Raw genomic sequence first — 14,553 nt, forward strand, 5'->3', positions numbered from 1 at the left:
GTAGATTACAGAAACCAACTGCAAATCTGTTCAGCATTACAGTTTGAAAGTACAGTAGAACGTCTGATCTGCAATTTGTTGTATCAGTTACGTATTACGCGTAATTCAATCAAATACGCCCCTATGCATGCCGATTCTATAGGAATGGCGTAACTTCTGTTAAATTACTAGAGAATATAATTAGAATAGGCAAGTTATGCTCTACCTATATGCTGATAACCTTATGAAGTATTGAAGACGATTTATCTTGACCTTGATGACTTGTTGATTAATGTTATTCTTGGATATGAAGGTCACAACTCAAAACCCTTTTTTATAGTGTTAACGTTTCAGCTTATGAAGTATTATATAATTATAGGTTATAATAGTCATAGTTATTTACAGCACTTAAATAATAATATTGTAGTTCTGGGTAGCGTGAGGATGCCATAATATGGCTTTACACTCGGATTAATGATTCTCGTTGTTATCTCACATCTAAGGATATTTTCAGTAGTTAGGCGGTTCTTTGAATGATCTGCTTACAAAATTCTTACACTTAATTAAAGTTGGGTTTGTTGGGAGCATGAAGGAAAGCGACCGACTAGCATTTCGATTGGATGTTATACCTAAAACTCCCCGGGACTTTAGTAACACAAAATTATATTCGAGTGGTTACACCTCGGTGAAACACATTCAATGGTTGAGGGTCGTGGGCACTAGACTCTATACAGATTTGATTTCGTTTGTGATTTTGGTTTCTGGGACTTACGTGCAGGTGTTCACGTATATTTTCACTTTATAAAGATTCAGTACAGCTAACAATAAGAACAAAACTGAAGAGGACTTGGGGGACTCTGTTTACTGCTGATCGTTGTATTCATATGTCGTAAATATGGCACTGTCTTGTGCAAGTACGTATTTGTTTATTTCTCGACGATTATAAATTATTTCCGTCCAATAGGCAATCTGTAGCAATGGCCCGGCTTCAGCCTTATTTCTTGAATTTATTTCACCCTCCATTCTTTCAAATTAAACGTAACTGTTTTATACCGGCTCATGAACCCTAACCTGAAAGTTCGCGCGTTTCTTCAACATTATACCGAACTCAAAACCATTAATTTATTTCCAGTTTCCAACGAGGTCCCAGAGCACCCGGTAATCTCTCCGGTTTCCGGTTCTATTTTCGAAAAACGGCTTATCGAAAAGTATGTTGCGGAAAATGGAGTGGATCCTATAAATGGAAAAGATCTTGCAGTTGAGCAGCTGATTGATGTAAAGGGTAAGATCATGACTGCAAAGAAAATGCAGAGTAATAATCATGTCGGCATCATTTTGAAAAATGTTTATTCTGCAAGGTGTATTAATTCTAAATTTTCTGTTCAGCTACGCCTCTTGTAAAGCCAAAACCACCGAGCGCAACATCTATTCCTGCAATTCTAAAGATTCTACAAGATGAGTGGGATGCAGTAATGTTACATTCGTTTACTCAGAGACAACAGCTTCAGACAGCCAGACAGGAGTTGTCTCATGCTTTATACCAGCACGATGCAGCCTGCCGAGTTATTGCTAGATTGACCAAGGAAGTTACTGCAGCCAGAGAAGCACTGGCCACTCTTAAGCCACAAGCAGGCATTACTCAAGCAACTGTTATTCCACAACCGGTAAAACGTTTTGCTGTTGTCTGTTGCTTTCGTCCTTATTTCTATTTGTCGTTAACAAAGTTCTGGCATATTTTAATCCTACATAGCTCAGATTTCATTATGATTTATAAAATTCATGATAAAAGTTGTAAAAAAAGTTGTACAAATTGGTTTGCAATTAACCCAATGAGATTCTGCGTACAGAAATTCTCAGCATGGATAACATATCTGTGTATCTGTCTCTGCCTAGTTTTACTTGATATCTGTATCGAGAGGGTTTACCCAGGATAAGGCTGAAGTTGGTAACATTCGCGTAATGCCAGACAGTTATTATTGTTATATGGTAAAATAGCAAGTTTAAAAAAAATTGCATCATTACAATAACCTTATGAACTTCGACCTTATCCATCAGTTTACATATAAGTTCCATTACTCATCATGCTTACTGTGTCGCATATAGTCTGTTGCAGTGGAAGCTGGTGGTGCGGCAGCTCAACCAACTGAACAAGCTGGCATCACTGAGGATGTTATTCAAAAATTACAAGAACGAGCTACTGTTTTAACTCAAGAACGAAAAAGACGTGGACGTTCTATACCGGAAGATCTCTTACCACAAGAAAGCATCAGGGCATTCCAGACACTTGCTTCACACCCGGTTAGAAGTCCCATTAATTTTAATTTTGAGCAGAAATGTAATTTGTAACAAAATATAATTACGGAAAATGTTTTCACTGACAGGGATTGCATTCCGCAAGTGTACCAGGAATTCTGGCACTTGATATACATGGGGCAGATACCAGCAAAATTCTAACTGGAGGCGCAGACAAAAATGCAACAGTTTTTAATAAGGACACTGAACAAGTAGTTGCTATTCTTAAAGGACACACCAAAAAGGTAAGTAACACCAGAAATAAGCAGTGCTTTTCAAAACTAATCTCGCAGTGTAATATGAATTATTATGTAAGGTCGAAAATTTGTCTACTACTATTCACGATCACAATTTCGTACCTTTTGTATGGGAAGAAACTCGACATCTTTAAGTGACTTTTACTCTATAGATCACATGGAAGTTAGTTTGAGTTTTGATTTTTTTGTTTTTGAGATACTTGCAAAGGAAGTACGTTCACTCAAAATTACCAATTTAGCTGAAGTTTGGCACGAATGTAATACTTTGAGAAGAAAAACAAATGGCGATTGGAAAGCATGCACTTCTTGGCCATTTAGGAGAAGTTTGGTATTGAATTTGAACCTGTTTTTCTATCTGCGAATTAAATTAGTTGATGTATCAAAGCTATTAGTCAATAATGTAAATTTAGTTACTTATATTTCTGAAACCATGAAGAGAGTTAATATTTTATGAGAAAGCATTTCAAACTTACCAAAACTTTAATACAATACACCAAAGGCCGCTTAAGTATTAATTCTTACAAAGGTGACACTCTTAGTCTTCCGTCACTTATTTATGAGCAAAAGCGTGTAGCCAGCTGTACCATACTATACAACCTGTGAACACAGTTTCCCTTAATATTAGCGTAATTATGAAGTAGAGAGGAAAGATCATGAACTTGTGTGGTGGAGAATCTCAAACATAACAAGGATTGACTGCGGACATTGTAGTATTCGACTTATTGATAGCATTTATTTCATCGTGGAATACAACAATAGTCCATTACACCTTTAGGTTGTCATTACTATTTTGTCCTCTGCGTCCGACCTAAATGCCCTGCAGCAAAACAACTCATACAAAACTATCCTGTCATGAATCACCCGAACGGAAGTATCCCAACAAAATTACCCATGTCAAAAATAATCTGCAACAAATACAACCCAGGCCAAAAATAATCAACCCAATGAAGAATAACCCAAAAATAAAATAACCTGTGACAAAAATAACCCAAGACAAATATAATCTAGGGCAAAAATAAGCCGATCAAGAAAAATATGTATTGTTTGTTATCTGTTTGAATATTTTGTTTAAAATAGACTAACGACAAACATTAAATTGAGTCGAATTCAATTAAATTCAATTAAATTCCAGATGTTATATTAACAATTTGTTTATGAGTTTCTATTCATGATTGTTGAATGTCATGTTCCTGCAGCGTGTAATTTTTTAGTGAGAGAAGAGAGTTTTCTTAACTAGAAACAATAAAAATGATGCTCATCATTTTAATAATCTCTGCATTAAGAATTCTACTAATATGTCTAATTTTCTATCACCTTTTGCAACGTGCAATTATTAAGTAACCGATTTCACACTATTCTTTCATTACAAAAATCGTCTTAATTGTATATTTATATTTGTGAAGTTAAATTATAGATCTTACCAGTTACGTTTTTTTGTTGAAAACCTACAAGTTTCCATGATTTACATTTCTTACGATTGTTAATATTTTTTATTAGGTAAAATCGGTGTCTGAAACGTAAAATCAGCATTTTTTGTCCTATATCTTCGGTTTAACATATGTAGCAAAAATCAATATTAATTGAAACTTGAAATGTATCAATTTAGAAAGTATAACATTTCAATAGCACTCAGCAGTTATGGTATTAAGCTTTTGATTTCAAGTATTTTGGAAAATTTTAAGGTCACACGAGTTATTTATCATCCGGAAGAAGATGTGGTTATGACAGCATCACCTGATACGACAATTCGTGTTTGGAATGTGGGAACAAGCCAAACGACACTTTTATTGAGGGCTCATGATGCACCTGTAACTGGCCTCTCACTTCACCCTACAGGAGATTATTTGTTGAGCTCATCTCTGGACCAGCACTGGGCTTTTTCGGACATACGTACTGGCAGACTACTGACAAAGGTCAATAAACGAAAATTCATTCGCTAGTTTCTTAGTTAACAATTTATGATTAATCCATTTTATGGAAAAATGACTTCTACCATCACTTCATTATGGTCCCTTCTCCATCATAGGTAGCTGGGCAATCTGGACAGCCTTTGACAACAGCCCAATTCCATCCAGATGGGCTTATCTTTGGTACAGGAACAGCTGATTCTCAAGTCAAGATTTGGGATTTGAAAGAGCAGTCAAACGTGGCTAATTTCCCCGGTCATTCAGGTCCAATTACCGCTATTAGCTTCTCAGAAAACGGATATTACTTAGCAACAGCCGCAGAAGACTCTTGTGTCAAACTATGGGATTTGCGAAAGCTTAAAAATTTCAAGACACTTCAATTAGATGACTCTTATGAAGTGAAAGATATTTGTTTTGATCAAAGTGGTACATACCTTGCTGTGGCTGGATCCGACATCAGGTGAGCTTGACTGCACACATCAAAAATGTATTTTTGAAAAACTTATTTGAGTATGTATGAATATTTACGATTTTGTTTCATTTTTCTAGAATTTATTTGTGTAAGCAATGGCAAGAATTAAAGGTACTCAACGATCATACGGCAACAGCTACAGGTGTTCGATTTGGGAAGCATGCACAGTATATCGCTTCTACCAGTATGGATCGAACATTAAAGCTCTATGGATTACCTTAAGCCTCAACAAGTACCTATTTAATAATGTGAAAATAAATTATATGATTTCAATTCAAAAAGGCAAAGTTGGTAACTATTTCTTTAGATGATATCAATTTTTACTGATATGATAAGTGTTCTTATATTTTTTGACCTATTCAATTGTCCATATTTCACCACGTATATTGTTGGTATTTACTGTCCGTATTACTGATGAAACAAGGGAAGGCAATGCGTAGTTATGAGCCTGATCACTTAAAGCAGATTCAAAATTATACGTAAGTTGCCTTTTGTGTAACATATTTGTCTTTAGCCATCTTTATATCAAATTACACTTAAAGTACTGCAAGGTGATAAGTTTTGCCTTCCCCATCCATCTAAGATTGAAGTTCATAATTTTTTCATATTTTACTGAATTAGTTATATCCATCCATTTGAACGAGTAAACACACTGTAACTCCAAACCCCGTTAAAATATCAACGATAGATGCTAATGTTTTGATTAAGGAGTCAAACTTTCATTCATGATTATTCATTTTCATTCATATGTCTTAAATGGCTGGCCCTTTTCAAAATGATTTATCAAAAAGTGTTTATTGTTTAAAAATCGCGTGAATTTAAACGAACAATCTTCATTTAGCTCCAACAGCCAGAATTATTTGGACAAAGTTCTGCAATTGAAATCAAAACTCACGTTCGAAATAAAGAGGTACTCCAACTTTAATTTTAATTGAATTTTGATGCCTGGATTGTGAATTTTTCTTAATTAGTATTTTTACAAAAGTTTAGCACTGGAAGTTGAGATTCATATCAAAATATCCATCAAACCTTGGGCCAGAAAATTACTATGAAATTTGAATAAAACTCTTGTACAATTATTTTGATACATCAACGATATAAATGTCTCGTATGAAAAAGGTCTTAAAGTATAAAGAAAAGCTTTCAAATCTTTTACATTTAATAGTATGTAATTGGTATTCTGAATCTGCATTTTCATGATGTGATCGATGTGGTCACTGACTTTTTTTCCATACTTATTATGATTTTGCAGACTCGCAACATTTTATAACATCAATAATTAATTTATAATTCATCTGTTCATGCAAATTCATGGAGAGGATATCGAAATAAAATTTATGTTGACTCCTGAAATTCTGATCAAAGGAAATATGCATCACCAATTGTGGATCATGTAGCCTATGTTTCAAATAGTTGTAATAAATATTTTATACAGCAACTCAATAACACTGTTTTCCGTGCATAATGATTCCTACTGTTTATAGACAGATTTGGGGACCGTCACAACAAAAATTTCTTCAAACTAAAATGACAACTCACCCTTGAATTTGAATTTTTTTAAGAGGATCCTATAATTAGTCTTTACCACCTGAGGAAAAAGGCCCTTAGTTTGTTCGTTATCCGGTCCTATGTATAGTTAAAGGGATGTCCTGGTCGATTTCGACGTTGACGTATATATCACCATGCATCGAAGTCCCCGTATCTTAAACGCAATAAAGGGCTTAACAGCCCCATTCTATGTGCAATTCTGAACAAAAACACTCGCATACATTTTCATCTGGCATAAATTCTACGAATTTACAATTGCAATTTCGTAGAAACCACGATATTTTTTTAATTTTTCGTCGAATGAAAATTTATTCCGTATAGAATGGGGGGCTGTTAAGCTCTTTTTTGCGTTTCAAACACGTGGACTTTGATATTTGGAGATATATATGTCCCCGCGAAATTGGCCAGGGTACCCCCTTAAACGAAAAAAATCGGACCTAGTGCAATTTATACACGCAATGCCAAACAAAAATTTTCAAAATTGTATTGTTTTATGCAGGAATACTTCGTTACTAACTTACAACCTCGATAATACAAAAGAAATTATTCCACTTCTGCACGAGATTCTAGATATTTTCAAAAGGATGGAGCAAAAACTGAAAAAACGTACCCCTTTCAGCATTTTATTTTCATGGTTCCCTCTGCATTCGTTTCTTCAAAATAAAGTACAGTAAATTCACATCGATGAACAGCCTTTTTTAATAATCGCACTTTTAAGGCGATTTTTTTACCCCCGAGGAATCCCAATCGGCCTTCGTCAAGTCAAATTAAAATGCCCAGGCTTATGGGTACTTGTAAAGGTTTTCAATATTACAGGTTAAAAACACTGGTCGCATCACACTTGTTGTTATAAGTCAATAATCTTGGCTAGTAATATTTTCATCTATGAGAATTTATTTGTGATTCTTCACTCTGCATAACCTAGCCCTGAGCCTATGTCGTATAGACAATATTATCAAAATTTGTACAAGTTATTCACTATTTATACTAAAACAAAATATACGCAGCCGCAATCTGAACAAAAATATTCAAAATTAGCAAATAACTAAGCATAATTTTCAGTTTAAAGTAGGAAGCGAGGAAAATCTACATTGAAAATTCGATAACAAAATTACGTATAATTTCAACAGTATATGTACATACAATCATAGACTTACGAAAAAATCTTAATCTAGCAACAAAAAATGATGTTTATCGTTGATGCTAACTGGAATGGAACTCTCTTTCAATGAGATTAGATATGCAATTTGTTTTCGTAATTCTTTTGTTTCATCCAACGAAGCGTCATATCACAACTTATATAGACGTACACGTGAGACGTAAATTATAGAAGCGGTAAATGGGCGCCGTAGTTAATTAATGATAAGATACATTAATCATAGCTGACGTGAGGTGGTGCTACAGCGAGGAAACGTGCGTCGAACGAAAATTAAATGAAACACCGAATATGTAATGAGTATTTTCTATATTTTAAGCAATGTCATCAACTTTACTTATCTTTACTTTTAACGCATGAATTGTTCGTTCAATTTGTTATACTGAAACATTGTTTTGCTGTACCTTGCATAAGGACTGTTGTCGACTGGAATGATCTAACTAATACGCGTCACTGTTACATAATATTTTTTTGTCACAAAAAATTTGATCGAAATATGAAAGATATGCATCTATTCGTATTACCTTAGTTTAATTATAGATTAAAGGATTTTGAACGTGGTATCGAAACTTTTAAATAATTTTTCATGTTTCAACGTCTTCAGGTATTTTCCCGAGAATTAATGTCATACATGTCATTGATTGAAGTATACAATGCCTCACAGACGGTCTTTTTGCCTCGCGTATTTGCAATATTCGTCTTCAGCTTACCTGCGACTCACATAACAAACTTACGTTCAGCCCGAAAAGACCGAGTTTGCATCCTTGTTACACAATATACTATTTCCATACATATCCAGTGCGAAGAATCAAAAGGGCATAACAACACTTTTTCAGCATTCCATGATTCTACAAAGATCTATGCAAGAAAAATGAAGAAAGGCGGACTTATCCATCAAATCGAAAATCCCATGTGTTAGGTCATTTTGGTTTTTAGCCCCCGATATGGTAAAAATTGCACTTGTTCGTACTACTTGATAGAATGTTCCAGCGCACTCTGAGACAGTGCATTTAATATTCCATAAGTTTTATCCAGTCAGCTAAATCTGTGATTGGATGAATATGTTGTCGGATTAACATGAAGTCTAGTGCTATGTTTACACTCCATGTTTAAACACACTTTTAAATATTCTACTTGGTGTTTTACCGGTTCCCTCAGCTTGACTAGCTCTGAGTGGATAATGAGCCTCGTTCAAACTCAATCGCAGACCTAATTTATACGTGGCATGAAAGAGCCCGTCCCGACTATCAGAATTTGCGGAACGTGTACAAGAAAACGTAAAGTACATTTTCGTCGTAGTAGGCGTAAAACGGGATTTTACGCCCGCGAAGCGTCACATATTACGATAATACGGCAACGCATCGAAAAGTACGTTAACTTATGGTAGTGTATTACCCTTTTAAATCGCAAGTTCCGAGGGCTTCGGACTTTGGATTGGCTTAAGAAAAAAAAGATACACGAGGCTGGTTTGGAAAATTCCGTGTCACATTCTTCCTCACAAGAAGAGTATTAAACCCCCGGATCATAGATTCTGAGGAAACTTCCAAGTAGGAGTGGCAAAACCACTGTGGTAGGTGTGGAACACTTCCCACCTCAAAATTTAGCAGGTGTAGAATTCCACACATCAGATATTTGCAGTTTCAAAAATATAAATTTTGTTCTAATGACTTGAATATGAAAAATGGTGCAGGATCGCTTGAACGATGTAGCCATAATCCAATGTGTCAGTTTGATTTTTTAATTTTATTTTCATGGCGCTGCTTTTTAAGTCACTATGTCTTATCAAGAAAAAGTTTTGTTTCCCATTTATTTAACACGCAAAAAAATTTATTTCGAATCAATTCACAAAGTTTTGTATTTATTCAATATTTTTCGAGTCGTTCAACACCATCGAAATCTTAGACACTTAGTCAAGAAATCCATAGTTGAGAACACTTTTATGAGCTTTTATTTTGTTCGTATTAAAAGAAGAAAAAATTTACTAAAATATTGACTTGCAAACAATTTTTGAAATTCTGTATTTGAGAAAAAAATTAATAAAAATATTAAAATTTGATAAGTGATCTCATATATTTGAAAGGTTATTCTTTCAGCTTTCAGAAACATTCCACGCGTTTGAAAATTATTAAACAAGTATGGAATTGCGAATATAATCAATTTTAACCATAGTAAAGAACTGCCGAATGGATAAAACTACACATCAAACGCTCCATACTTTTGGGGTGTAAAAGTATTCCTAGCAGTGTCAGCTGAATTCGTGATCCGGAAGTATGATACTTTCATTGTTAGTAACAATAGAATTACCGAAATAAATTTTCATATCGAGTAATTGAAATTATTACGTTATGGAATGTACTTTGAAGTGAAAAGTGAAAAGCTAAAATGTGCAGAAGTATTATCACTTTGATGATAAAAATTTATGAAAATTCGTACGTTCTAGGAACGTATGATCTCGCACGGCAGTCTCACAATTGCCATACAACGTTTATAGATTCGATGTCTGGCAACACTACTTGTGCATTTCACAATCATATGTTGTACTATGTTAAAACTATATGTCATAATGTGGAAAAGATGCAGCTTACGATACATGGACTTTAAATTATTATAAATAAATTCAAATTACACAAAACATGTAAGGTTATACTTGTGATATTAGGTACTTTCGATTACCTCACATTCAAACCATCTACCGCATAACAAACCAATTCGCAGATATTATATAATATAATTTATATTAGAGTGAAAACCTCGAATAGAATTCTCCGGCTGTTAGTGCAGCTAGATAGGCTAATTTACCCATTATGAATGTAACATAGTTGGAATCATGTAATGGAATTAAGTCGAACATTGTTTCAATTCATAACGCACTCCGTATTTTCTACATCAAAGCTTATGTTGTTCTTTTATCGCGACATACATTTTAATGTACGTTTAGTATACCGATAGCAGATATTTTATTAGATAACCTGAATTTGTTCGAAATATGCAATCCCCAATATGGGTGAAAATATTATTTAAAATTTTTATACAATATCTGTGCACAAAAAAAATCAGATATTTTTGGTAATCGCATTTTTGGCTATTCTGAGAATTACTTACTTCAGACTGTTACAGTTACATCTACATTTAGAAAGCTGATTGCTTGACTTCTTCACACTAGAATAACACTGATCAACAGTGGTTTTGTTGTTCTCGATATTTGAGTTGTCTTAGTAAGATTCGATATCAACGACCTAGGAGTAAGCGTAATTTTTCGAAACTGGCTCTAGTTATTTATTTTATCGATATTTTCATATTGGACTGAAAAAAATCAATATTTAGATGAAAAATTCGATTTTGTTTCATTATTTAAAGTTTACCAATAAAAAAAAAAAATGCTACAAAGATTAACGAAAAAAAAATTTTTTTTGTAGTCCTGATTTTTTCCGTAAATTTTGATATTTGAGAACGCAAAATTTACGAATAAAATCATGATTATCCCAGAAACTATCTCCCTCCTTACAATACTACAACAACATAAAAACTAGCGTCAGTCTATTATAATCATGATTTTATTCGTTAATTCTACTTACCGATACACCAAAATTCATCGGAAAAATCAGGGTAACACTGAAAAATCTTTTTTGTAAACCTGTGTAATTCATTACACAAGATATTAAATACCCAAAGTTCAGTTGTTCGTTTGCAACTTCCTATAATACTCCGATTATACTCTACTAGAAATTATATAATTTTGCAACTAATTTGAAAACTAAAGTCTTCGCTGGTATAGAAATTACAATAAAAAGAATGAAATTATATTAATATCATTATCAATAAATTATGTTGTGCCAATATACGCTACCCAATCACTATGTTTCCTCCTATTGCTTTTATCTCCGTTAAGAATAATGTTACTCGACACATTGAAGAAGGCTGTTCAAATAAAGAATCGGTGCCATTTTCTTCATTCTCAAACCTTAGTATCCCTTATTCTTATTCTACCATCCCAAACTATAAGTCATATCAAAAATTTATCCGTGGTATTTTAATCGTCTTATTATTCTGTGTCTCAATTACGTGAAACGACCCGCTTTTATTCTTCCGATTTTCTGTTTTTTTCACAAGATTTGGCGCAGGATAATTTCCATTTCCTCTCGCCTAATTTTCGTGTGGTCAAAACCAACCTTGAAAATGCATTTTGCCCGAGTATTTCAAACTTTCCGATACTCACTTCAACTACTGCCGATATTTATTTTTTATTCATACAAAATCGAAAAGTAAAGCGCATCTCTTAAACTTTCTTTTCCGTAGTCCAGATCTTGAGACGAGCAGTTTAGAGTAATCGCAACAGATTTACAAGATAAGTCGAGAAAAGGACACTACATTTTTTTCCAACATGCCAATGTCTGTGAAAAGCTATATTATATTCAATTTTGATCTTATACTTCCGATTTCGGGGGAATATAAGTGGAATTTTGCTGTATCAAACTGTTCAATTCATGTAGAGGTTCTTTTCCTGAGTCCTCGTCCATCGTGTGCAATGGCTCGGTGCAATATTCCTGTCCGCAAATCCTGCATGCTTCAAAGTCCGGTTTTATCGACTTTCTTAATCTCTGTAATGAAATAATTAATGCGTCAGATGATCTGTACAGACTCTGTGGGATCTCGCTGCAACGACCTTCAACATAAAGGATGACTAACTCACTTGGAGAAAAGTGTCGCCTTCGGCCCGAATCAACACATAAATGGCAACCGCAGGAATGCATACAAGAGAAAGCGATGCAATGCCCCACCCAATGGCTTCCGCCCACCAGGGGTAAATGTATGCGCCATTGTGATAAGTGGGAGGCTCGTAATCAATTAAACTAAACACCCACACAGCCTGTAAGTATAATAATAAGAGGATGAAAACGATACATTTCAATAATTGTATAGACAAACTTGACACAGTCTGAAACGTCAATGAAATAATAAACATTGAAGCCTCGTACCATTATTAAAAGAGGAGCAGCTACGAGCCAGCAAAACCGAAAGTAAATAGACGGCATACGTCCGGTCATTTCTTTGACATTACTGCACAGCCTCTGCACACCATAAAACCAAGATATGGCTATAACTTCGAAGAATGCCAAAAACATTATCGAAATTGATGCAGCGTAGTGATCTATCAGTTGAAAGAAGAATATACCACCCTGAGGATAAAAGGACATTTTTAAATTTTGTGAACTCTAAGAAAGGAAGACATGTACCTCACCGTTGAAGACCTTTATGTTATATTTACCCGTGTTAGATTTGGTAATCCGAACAAAAATGACACAACGCATATTATGAGAACCAGGATTTCGTGGCAAAGTAACAGGCGCTTTATCCAATTTGGAAATCCGTCTTGTATCGATGTTACGACGACTTCCACGATTGCAAACTGTAATTTCAGTAAAACGTTCAAACATTTATTGTAATTTTCCAACAAGGGCCGACAACAGATTATCAGCTGTCATATACCTACGTACTTGGGATTATTGGCATTATGTATGACTCACGGTTTATATCAGATTAGCAAAATTTCAGAGTCATAGAATGCAATATCTTACTAGATTGGGCAAACCGCTACTCACCTGACTATTGAGTGAGAGGCAGACGAGCATGAAGAAAAATAGTACGGCCCATAGTTGAGATGCTGGCATTTTTGCTAAAGCTTGGGGATAAACGACAAAGACTAATCCAGGACCTGTAATAATAAATATACAATAAATATAACGCGGAATACGAAAAGCATGTCCAGTCGAGTTCCACGTTCTTTCAGTAACGCGATTAGTATGTCAGTGACGACCCGTGAACAACATCACATACCATCACTGAGGACATCTTCGACGGACATATTCTGCTCGCGTGCGATGTTGCCTATTGTGGCAAAGGCAAAAATTCCAACAAGTAGACTGCTGAACGCATTGATTAGGGATACAGCAACCGTATCTATCAAGATATTGTTGTGGAATTTGTTGTAGCTTGCAAAACAGATCATCGACCCGAACGCGATTCCCACTGAGTTAAAGATTTGGGCAGCTGCATTCACCCAGACCTTCAACAGATATGAAAAAACGCAATTATTTATCAAGGACTGAGTGAAATCCTATAAGAAATTCACGATGAAGAGAATTTTTCCGAATAATTCTGAAAAGTGTTCTTGGAAAGCTGACAAGCTCAATAAATTTTAGACAAATTCAGTAAATATTTGGAGAAGTCGGAATTTTTAAGACAGTTTTATCGGTCGGTTTATTGTCAAAGTGTGACAACATCTTTTCAGGGCTCTTTGGAAAATTTGGCTTGCTTCGCTGATAACGCTCTCTGTCCTTTTTCTTGTAAGATGGAATGAAACGAAAAATCATTACCGATATGCCAGTTGATTTTGCTACTTGAAAATTACCAGAATGTCAAAGTTACGCCATGTTCGTGATTAACTACCGTCCACAAGTCTATTACAAAGTATGGCTATTTCCTCCCAGTCACAAATAAACTACTGACCTCCACTCTCTACAGTGATATGGAGTATTGGCAGTCATCCACCGGTGTGCACTTTTTGAGCCCATTAGAGTAACGAGTCAACACTTTTGATTTCAAGAGTATGAATTATCGTACTCTATATAACACTTGAACCATGTATTTTGATGAATATCACTTTGGAAAGCAACCGAAGAATCTGATTTTCATTGTGCATTGGAATCAGGACGAGGAATTACTACCAGTTTAGAAACAGGCCTGTACCAATATACAGTGAGACTACTTGCAGACTTCAATGGGAATTGGAACTTTCTAGGAATTGTGTGTATTGGTGAAATCATGTTGTAGCACATTGATCTGCTACAAAAGATCATTTCTTCCCAATTGAAGTTGAACTTTAAGTTAAAGTGCAATAGTATTTTTGCTACCACTGGAGTATTGAAAATGAGGAGTATTCAC

At 34.8% G+C, this 14,553-nt stretch overlaps 2 protein-coding genes across 4 annotated transcripts in view; one reads left to right on the forward strand and one right to left on the reverse strand.

The window, feature by feature from the left end:
* The first annotated feature begins 687 nt into the window (after positions 1 to 687).
* On the forward strand, positions 688 to 8,079 carry LOC107221611 (pre-mRNA-processing factor 19). Its single transcript, XM_015660661.2, has 8 exons — positions 688 to 893; positions 1,112 to 1,261; positions 1,366 to 1,643; positions 2,083 to 2,277; positions 2,361 to 2,516; positions 4,211 to 4,441; positions 4,555 to 4,895; positions 4,985 to 8,079. Exons 1-8 carry the CDS (start codon positions 875 to 877, stop codon positions 5,127 to 5,129), a joined length of 1,515 nt encoding a protein of 504 aa, XP_015516147.1. The 5' UTR covers positions 688 to 874; the 3' UTR covers positions 5,130 to 8,079.
* Positions 7,554 to 14,553, reverse strand: part of LOC107221607 (sodium- and chloride-dependent GABA transporter ine) — a 34,503-nt gene continuing 27,503 nt past the window's right edge. For all 3 annotated transcript variants that reach the window (XM_046734411.1, XM_015660653.2, XM_015660654.2), the window contains 6 exons: positions 13,447 to 13,675; positions 13,212 to 13,324; positions 12,878 to 13,018; positions 12,588 to 12,788; positions 12,302 to 12,478; positions 7,554 to 12,209 (listed from right to left, as the gene is read on the reverse strand). In XM_046734411.1, the coding sequence (XP_046590367.1) occupies positions 12,036 to 12,209; positions 12,302 to 12,478; positions 12,588 to 12,788; positions 12,878 to 13,018; positions 13,212 to 13,324; positions 13,447 to 13,675 (1,035 nt within the window). In that variant the 3' untranslated portion in view covers positions 7,554 to 12,035. The remainder of the gene's footprint in view (positions 12,210 to 12,301; positions 12,479 to 12,587; positions 12,789 to 12,877; positions 13,019 to 13,211; positions 13,325 to 13,446; positions 13,676 to 14,553) is intronic.

Source organism: Neodiprion lecontei, chromosome 3 (genome assembly GCF_021901455.1).
Source record: "Neodiprion lecontei isolate iyNeoLeco1 chromosome 3, iyNeoLeco1.1, whole genome shotgun sequence".
In the NCBI taxonomy this organism is placed as follows: Eukaryota; Metazoa; Arthropoda; class Insecta; order Hymenoptera; family Diprionidae; genus Neodiprion; species Neodiprion lecontei.

What these genes read in the sequence shown, in the direction of transcription:
- LOC107221611 (XM_015660661.2), top strand. An exon ending in GCAGCTGATTGATGTAAAGG is followed by an intron (nt 1,262 to 1,365) that starts GTAAGATCATGA and finishes TTTTCTGTTCAG; the next exon opens with CTACGCCTCTTGTAAAGCCA. An exon ending in CAACTGTTATTCCACAACCG is followed by an intron (nt 1,644 to 2,082) that starts GTAAAACGTTTT and finishes TGTCGCATATAG; the next exon opens with TCTGTTGCAGTGGAAGCTGG.